This window comes from Otolemur garnettii, unplaced genomic scaffold (genome assembly GCF_000181295.1).
Source record: "Otolemur garnettii isolate 467f Iridium unplaced genomic scaffold, OtoGar3 scaffold00098, whole genome shotgun sequence".
NCBI lineage: Eukaryota > Metazoa > Chordata > Mammalia > Primates > Galagidae > Otolemur > Otolemur garnettii.
The window spans coordinates 4,655,791-4,665,340 of record NW_003852493.1 but is presented as its reverse complement, the minus strand read 5'-3'; the positions used below and the strand labels follow the sequence as shown (position 1 = coordinate 4,665,340).

The 9,550-nt window shown below is 38.1% G+C and overlaps 1 protein-coding gene across 1 annotated transcript in view; it reads left to right on the top strand.

Annotated features, from left to right (window-relative positions):
• CYTIP (cytohesin 1 interacting protein) overlaps positions 1 to 7,475 on the top strand; it is a 26,749-nt gene extending 19,274 nt beyond the window's left edge. Inside the window, exons 7-8 of the mRNA XM_003795959.3 lie at positions 3,994 to 4,060; positions 6,254 to 7,475. Of these exons, the coding sequence (XP_003796007.1) occupies positions 3,994 to 4,060; positions 6,254 to 6,720 (534 nt within the window). The 3' untranslated portion in view covers positions 6,721 to 7,475. The remainder of the gene's footprint in view (positions 1 to 3,993; positions 4,061 to 6,253) is intronic.
• Positions 7,476 to 9,550: the final 2,075 nt, after the last annotated feature.

The window sequence follows — 9,550 nt, the reverse complement described above, 5'->3', positions numbered from 1 at the left end:
CTTGGGCAGCACCTGTGGCTCCGTGAGTAGGGTGCCAGGCGCTGGCCCCATATACCGAGGGTGGCAGGTTTGAACCCAACCCCAGTCACATTACATGGAATCTAGAAATACTGATTTTAAGACATACCAGACGTCCCAGCTACTTGGGAGGCTGAGGCAAGAGAATCACCTAAGCTCAAGAGCTGGAGGTCTCTGTGAGCTGTGATGCCATGGCAATCTACCTACTGAGGGTGACAAAGTGAGACTGTCTCTAAAATAAATAAATAAAAAAATTTTATTCCATTTTAAATCTTTATTATAACTATTATTATGCCCATTACAACCACAGAAAGCTTTTTAGGTCTTCTTTCTTTTTTTCCTGATCATTTTTTAAATAGGATTTTCTATTATATTTTGGAATCTTTAAAAAAAAAACAGTATTTAGATTTGTGGCAATATTCTGCCATTTTTACTGATTGCTTTTATGATGCTGTTTTTTCTTCATTGATCTACAGTTTTACTATGTTGTAATTAGTTCTAGATTCATTTCTATGTTTAGAACTTGTATCTAAAGACTTGTGCCTTTCTTCAGTTTTGGAAAACTATCAGCTTAATCTCTTCCAATGTACCTTCCTCATTATTGTCCTCTAGAATTTCTATTAGAAATATTTTAGAGTTTCTTGATTTACCTTCTGTGGCTCCTAACCACTCTTTCATATTTTATATCTCTTTTTTGTGTAATATGCTCTTTGGGTTATTTAGTAATATCTTCAGTAATGCTCATATTATCTGTGTGCTGTATAGAATGTGTTCTTTTTAGTTTTTTAAGTTAGCTTTTTTATTGTCTAGGAGTATTTTTTGTGTCTGTCTATTCTTATTTCTTTGTTTTAAATTTCTTGTTCTTAAACATATTGATCTCGCGCATCTCTGAGGATTATAACATATTTATTTAAAAGTCTTCTTTGGACATTTTTTATTTTAATCTTATTTGGGGAGAAGCCAAGTGCCAATCATCAATTTTATTGTCTTGCTTACTATTAAACATTTGTGGGTGTTTTTGTGTTTAGTTTGCTTATTTCCCCAGCATGACCTCTTAGCCTCTCCCTTTAGCTCAATGTGATAATTAGACAATTGCCTCCACTCACCACTTCAAGCCTCCCAATTCAGAGCCAGATCTGGAGGCTTAGATGCCTTCCCTGGAGAGTCAGTATGCTAGTTGGCTCAGGGTGTGGGTCTGCACTTAGGCACTCCTGCCTTCCACGCTCCACCTGAGCTATAGTCAGCAGCCGCAGCTCTCAGCCTCCTTCTCCCAGGAGTGGAGCTTCACCCAAGGTTCTTTTCTCATGTAGAAACCTTAGCTCAAGTCCCATGCTCCAAATAGGTGCTTTTAAACTACCACTATAAGAGCCAGAATCTTAGCTTATTTTCTTTCATTTCTGTCCCACTTCTACTCTCAGAATTATGAGATTTCCAGTTTATCTTTTGAACCAAAAATGTCTGGGTCTGACATATAACCAAGGTCAGGCTGGCTTCCCTTCTACACAGTGACATTTACGTTGTGAGTGAGCTGTCCCTCAAAGACCTCATGGGGCCAAAAGCTTTTCTTAGAAACAGTGGTTCTTTTTTGAGCCACATTTTCAGAGATTCCCTTTCCTTTACCTGTGATTCAAATGTTACATGAAAACAATACATCCAATGGGCCAGCTGGGAGAGCTAGTTTTTAATCTAGTTCTGTCACTTACTGGATGTATAGCCCTTGGGAAACAATTTTCCACATTGAATCTTCATTTTCTAATCTATAACTTTTTAGAGAAATTATGAAAATGAAATAGCATATCATCTGTGAAAGCATAATAGAAGTACTAATGTGCCATGGAAATGTTTAACTGTGTGTTTCCTAGTGATTGAAAGCTTTAGAAGTCTATTTAGAACAGATTCAATGCATGATGGTTGAGGGTTGTTTCAGGAAGCCATTCCTTCATGTATTCATTTGTCTACTATTGACTGAGCAAGTGTGTACCAGGCACAGAACTAGGCACAGTGAAGTGACACAGCCCAGTATGGTGAGATGTCACATATAGTTTAATTCTCACCTAATTATAAGAGCTTTTACATTTGACCAAATAGATGATGGAAATGTCAGTAACAGAGGTAACTAGAAACAGATGCTGAAAAAAATAGGGAAGTTTATTTACAGACTAAAAACCACTAGTCACTGGGACACTTCTGCTCTTTACACTGGTGTTTTCTTGGTTTGAATGACGACATCCTTAAATGACTGGTCCACATCAACAAATTAGATATTTTTAAACTTTAATTTTCATAAAAATTAACTACTCAGAAATCTGTGACTGTATGTTTTTGAATGCAAATGCAGAAGTACAATGTTTTCTTCTTTCTATATTTACTTTTGATTGTCAACTTACCCTTAAGCTCTTTCATCTCACCCTATTCTCTTGTTGGAGGTAAATACCTATAACAAAGATGAAATGGGTTTGTGTTATATGCCAGATCTTTGCCAGTCTAAATTCTGTAGGTCCCTAATTTTGACTTTCACAGAGTCACAAGTGTACACAGATAACATGAGCTGTGAAAAAGGAAGCAATGCAGTCTTATAGCCAGTCTAGACCATTACCGTACAGAAAGAGCAAGAGATTGACTGAGCCATGCATGGCATTGCTTTGATTTATTGCATGGAATATTGGCAACCATAGGACTGCTATTAAATGTTACTATTATCAAGGTTTGGAAAATGCTGCCCAGTTGTTATTCAGTCTTTGAAGACTAAAGAATGAGCCATGTTTTCCTTAAGCATTGAATGATGTTCTTATAATTTTATTATTTTCTTTCCCCTAGGCCTTCCCCTCCCAAATATGTTTTTTTCTCCTTTTGCTTTTTAGCCATAATCTACTCCTTCCAGACTTGTTTCTACAAAAGACCGCTTAGTTACAGCTAGACTGTCTTTCCTTGAGCATACATGGCAAACCTGAGCTGTGCCCACTTGCTAGGCTTGTTGTAGGGACCTGGAATGGCAAAGGAAAGGGTGGAGTGGAGGACAAGAAGCAAGAGGGAGAGTGAGCCAGTGATGGTGTCTTGCCAGATGTCTTCTGCCTGGTTTGCTTTCAGTTTCCATCGCCTCAGCCTCCTCTGAGGGTTAGGCCAGGCTTTGCGTGTTGTCTTTAACCAATACGGCCTCCACTCCATTCCCACAGCAGGCCACAGCTCTCATGTGCTGTGAAGAAGCAGTTGAAACATCATTGCGCTTAACAGTATTCTAAATTGAGCCCTCTGAGGAAGCGCTTCAGATGAGATCTGTTCTTCTCTCTGGTTTGGTAAATAAATAGGTGTCCAGCAGTGGAAAAGGCCATCTTAGTGCCCCAGGCTTATATGTGTAGGTTGATAATATTTATAAAGTATTTACTAATTTTTAGTCGCATGAACATTTTAAATATTAACTGAAAACCATAAAAAGATAAGAAACTTGTATACATGTTTCAAATACTTCTATTTGAAAAAAATCAAAATCAAAACCAACTGTAACTCAAAGCCTGACGAGGCACCTTCCCCTCCACATCTAGAGCACCCTGAACGGCGGGTCCCAGGCTGCTGAACATTTTCCATCTATTAACTCATGTCATGCTCAGTAGGTTCCCAGATTCGATCTATTATTGTCTTCATCCTGCAGCTGGGGAATCCCAGAATGTAAATCCTTGCCTAAACAGCAAGTAAGTTTTTACAAACACAATCTGGATTCAAACTATTTTTTTAATACAAAATACATTTCATTGTTTCTTCTTATTTCTAAAAGAAAAGTTGGTGGTGCTGCTAGATTATTTCTTCAGAAACCGGTATTCCCAATACATTCCTTTCATACAGCAAAAGTCTTTTACATGAATGGGAGGAATGGGTAGTGCTGGAAAGAAAGGGAAAAAAATCAAATCTCAACACAGAGAATTAAACTACGTTTTACTAGGGGTTCCTAATAGTTAGTGCTTTTCTTCTTCTATCTCACAGCAAAGCTTGAAGAAAAAATGGGTGGAGCTCAGATCGCTGCAGTTACAGGAACAGCGCCTACTTCATGGTAAGTGCAGTTTCCTGTTCAGAAACCGCACTAACATCTCAGCCTCTCAGTATTTTTGGCCCTAAGTTACTTAAAAGTGTCATCATTGCAAGAAACATTTTTCTATCACCAATCAGGGTTCCCATCTTATGTTTTCTTGCTGTGCATGTCAGAGTGAGTGTATATTTGGAAGAGGAGTAAGTCAAGTCAGATCCCCTTATTCATACACACACCTGTGTACATGAAAACAAGTACACACACACACACACACACACACACACGGCTTGCAGAGGCTCCTGGAGATTTTAGAGGAGCACGGGAAAGACTGCCTGACTTTCCTACCCTACTTCAGCAAATGAATTAAATTCCTGAAAATGAGACTAGCTCAGGGGTTCATTTGTAGAAATTTCTAGAAGATATTGAAGCTAGAATAGTTTGCATGCTTCTAGAGCAGAGCTCTTACCATTTGTTCAAATTTTGTAAGTTACATTAAAGCAGAGAAACCCTTCACAGCAAGACAGAGATGTGTAAGATTATAATAATAGTAAATGCATAGTTTGAAAGAAAGGGTTGAGTTTAAAATTTGTTGATTTGCTGTTGGCTGTGTGACTGGTGTAACCTGAGGAATGAACTTTCATATACTAATAATTCACTGTAACCTGTACTGTGTGGGTGTGAAATATGGGTTATATCTTCTTTAGATAACACTAAGTTTAAGTCTCTATTTATAGCCCAGTCTTCTCTTTCCAAATTTAGAGCAAACATTCAATGCCTGAGATTATACAAAACAATTGCTCTCCAATCAAAAGAAATTCATCAGCTTTTTGCAAGATGAAATAAAGTAGGCTGTATTAGCAAAAAAGAAAGCATTATAACTCGTCATTGCAGTGCTGGTCATACTAAACCTGGCAAATCAAATGGAAAAAAAACAAAGTCTCTTTTAATATTTTTAACCAAGGACAAAGGGGAGCAACATAAAGATAATTACTACAGAAATAAAGTATTTCCGAGTATGAAGTACTCTGCTACTTTTTCTAAAGTAGAGTCATCGTCTAATTACATTTTTCTCATGCTGATATCATAAGTACTCTATTTTATTTAGCAACATACTAACCAACTCCAACAGTGAAGAATCAGGTGGAGCATGGGCAGGATATTGATATGGTATTAACATTTGAATTTGGAGAGCCAGGTGGAGGTTATGAAAAGTTGATGAAAAAATTCAGCCAAGCGGATAACATTCGATTTCTTCAAATAAATTATTTCTCATTTGAGGATAGGAAAGCTTTCTGGATACACTATCATTCTAGAACATTTAAGTATTATGAATTGAAACTTGGAATAGTGAGGCTGGAAGACATATTTGCTTTGATCAAAACCTGTCATGAACCCCTTTAAATTATCTGTTTTATAAATATGTTTCCCACATACTTCAATTAATTTTATAATAATTTTACAATTATTTTAAAGGCAGTAACCATGAATCAGAGGAACTAAATGGAAAAAGTCATCAGATAGTATTTCCACAGTCTTCCTTGGCACACCATCTGTGAGAATTTTAATAAAAGATTTCAAGGTCATTTAAGTTTCAGAAGTGACTATTTTGTAGATTTGAAGTCACATCAGCATACTGTCAGTTGGCTGGAATGTCCTCCTACAAAGTATCTTGTTTAAATTTAGTCTCACATCATAATTTTTGTGACCGTGGAAACGTTCCCAAGGAAGCTAGTCCGTGAACGAAAGTTTGGGAAGCCCTGCTATGAGGTTTATCAGATGGCCTCTTAACCAGTCACTAATTCACACAAGTGAAATATTTTCCACCCCCCATTCTTTCTTGTGTTTTTCTTTTTCTTTTTGTTTTTTTTTAATTTATTGAATGGTAATTATGTACATTAATGCACTTCTGGGGTACAGTGTGGGGTTTTCACATGCAATCTGAAATACTTCCATCAAACTGGTCAACACAGCCTTCATGTCATTTTCTCAGTTATTGCTTTAAAACGTTCACATTCTACTCTTAGAAAGATTCACCTGTACCCCTATAAGATAAACCTCAGAAGTGATCCCTCCAAACCCCCTCCCTCCACCCATTCCCCCCTCCCCTCTCCCTCCCCCTCTTGTGTTTTTCAAAGAGCAATTTGGGTGCACTGCATTTATTCGTAGAGGGTGATGCACGGGTTGATTTCACAGTAGACTTTGTGCTCTGTACTCCAGGCGACGCAGCCAACTGCCCGAGTCTGGAAAGCGTGGACGTGGAGGAACTGTCCCTGTTTGGAACTCTCCCTGGGCCAGGCCCGGTCCTGGGGGACCGGAATCGATTGTCCAGCGCGAGCAGCTGTAAGAGCTGGCTGAGCTCGATGACCATGGACAGTGAGGACGGCTACCAGACGTGCGTGTCCGAGGACTCCAGCAGGGGCGCCTTCAGCCGCCAGACCAGCACGGATGACGAGTGTTTTGTCCTCAAGGACGGTGAGGATTTTCTGAGGAGGTCTTCCCTAAGGAGAGACCGCAGCATCAGCACCACCAGCAGCGGGTCCATGTCTCCCTTGTGGGAAGGCAACTTCGCAAGCCCGTTTGGGACCCTGCCTCGCAAGAGCAGGAAGGGCAGCGTCCGGAAGCAACTCTTGAAATTCATCCCTGGTCTTCACCGCGCTGTGGAAGAGGAAGAGAGTCGCTTTTGACCCTGCGGTGGTGCCCTTTTCAAATTAGCTTATTGCATAAGTATCTCAAGACTCCACTAGATCAACTTCCACTCAGCTTGGTGGGAAAGTACAGATGGATCGCTACACTGGCACCCCCTTTCACAGCAACAGTGACCTTTATTTAAATCTGTGTATCTTATTTTTTTTTTTTTTTTTTGCAACTGAGGTTCTGTTTTAACTAGAACAGCGGTTCTAAGCAAACATTAGAGAAATTAAATAAGTCAGATAATACAACAAATCAGTGCAATTGGCTGTTCATTCTACTGCCTGTAAAAGCAAGAGTGATCTTTATTATTTTTTGGGTTATTCTTGTGAAAAATGGAGAACTTTTTGGAGTTAAGTGTGAATAAAAGAGTAGCAAAATAGAATTTCTGGGCTACATTCCACAGGATAATTGGTAGGTCGCAAATTCTAATGTTTGCTTAAGCTTAGTAGCTCCTGGGAAGGGGTCATAATAGGCAATTTGGAATGTTTCTGTTCAAATCTAAGAATGGGTTAGAAACAAAGGTGACCATCAGCCTTTTCTCCTGTTCATAGTAACAATCAAGCAGGAAGTAGAAGATTTAATATAAGGGGTTAAGCTTCATGAATAACATGGAAAGATGTCTGAGATGGGCACTGAGGAAGATTATAATAAGTCTCTTTAACTGGCAGTCTAAACAAAGTGTGTGGGAATCTCAGCTGTCTTGCCTAATTTGACTTTTGTTCTACCTGACCATTGATGATGCATCTAGAACTCTTTGTGATGATGATGATGATGATTTTGCTACAAATGGCTAAAATCCAAAAAGAAAATTAGGAAATCATTCACCACTCCTGTAGATTACCTCTCACTTTATGTTACATATTCCAAATATTTACTGCCTCAGCAGTATTTTGTGTGTTAGTTATCAATATCGCGTTACTTCCGGCCTTAAAATCCCTCTATATTTTATTCAATATCTATTAAAGTCCATGACTTCTCTGTTCTAGTGACACAGATGTTCAACAACTGTATTCCAGAATAGACAATTTGGACCATGTAATAGTCTTTACTTATTTTAAGTTGTGTGTGTGTTTGGGAGAAATAGGTGCTACACTCCAGTAAATTTTTGATTAATTTAAGTAATGAGTTATTTTGAGAAAAAAAGAAGAGGGTAGGATAAAGAAGCTTATAGGATAAGAAGTAATAAAATAAAATATCAAAAGATTTCTAGTTGAGACCTGATGTCAATTTCTTTGAACTCAGAAACATCTGGTAGACTCCGCATCTGAGGGTCATTCAGATGAAAGGCAGAGAGAGGATAGCACTTTTCACAGATACAATACAAATCCTGTCTACCATTTACTGAATGCCTAACAAGCTAAAAGCATTTTACACGTGATCCCCACATTAACCCTATAGGAGTTGTTTGATGTACAGATGAGAAAGCAGGAATTTGGTTACATAGTCCGTGGCAACACGGACATTAAAAGCAGGTCTTCCAAGCTCTAGCCTATTCTAGTCTCTCTGGATAATCGTTTACTCTTTTGCTAGTTCTGTTTTATGCCCACCACAGTAATTTTTATTACACCCAGCAGGAATACTTAAAACGTATGATTGTAGATACTGTACTGTCTTTGATAAACAGGAAAACAAACATTTAGGATGACTCTGTTGGCCTCCACAAGCAAATTTTCAGATATAGGTACATTGATATCTGCATGGCTAGCAACACACTTAGTTTCAAAAAGAGCTTGCAAACCAGTTATGATTCATCGGGTATTGCGTATTTCTCATCACAGGCTAGAATTGTCATGTTAAAGACCTGCTTGTGTGAATGCAGCATTTACTACTAATTCTATTTCACAAATCCCATAGGAAAGAAATATTCTATTTGACAAAAGATGACTTTTAAGTCTTCTACAAAGTGAAAAAATGCTTTGAGAACTAGTGCAGGTTCTATGGGAAAGCTGACCACAGATCATTTGCTTTTCTTGTGGCTTCAGTACAAAAGTGTAATACTTTCTGTAAGGTAGTAGATATCAAATGTGAAAAAAAGAAGCATGGAAGGGACAGAAGAAGAATTACTTTAAATTTGTGATGAGAATTAGGGTCAAGATTTAGATATGTTCTGGGAAAAAAGAAAAGCACTGGTTAACCAAGATACAGGAAGGGAGGGTATATCATATTTATATATTCACAAGTGGTAAGAAAGCCAGCATTTGTTTAGTAGAAATGTGGGTAAGTTTCTCACAGCATAGCTTTTCAGACTAAGCCTGACCTCACCGGAGCTTTAGAAGAACATTATGGTGTGTTGTGACTCATTTTGGTATAATTTACTGGGAAAAAATTGAAAAGTATTTTTATTTTTCAAAAGTATTAATACTTTTCAAAAGTATTTTACCCAAAGTGGCCAAATATGAAATATTGGTGAATTATATTAATTGACAATTTGTTATGAAAATGTATTTTTCTATAATGGCACTTGATAAACCAAATTTGCATAAAACATATTGGGAATTAGTTTGTTATGTGGCTGAAGGGATACCACCATGTTAAGCTTATTGGTAATACATTTTTGGAAACAAACTTTTTATTCATTACTTTATGCTCTGCAATTCTATATCTTAGGTGCATGCAACAAATAGTATTGAAAATTTTAGTTTGGGCTCGATGTCCAAAGCACAGTGGTTACAGTGCCGGCCACGTACACTGAATCTGGCAGGTTTGAACCCAGCCTGGACCAGCTAAGCAACAATGACAACTGCAACAGAAAAATAGCCAGGCATTGTGGCGGGTACCTGTAGTCCCAGCTACTTGGGAGGCTGAGGCAAGAGAATTGCTTAA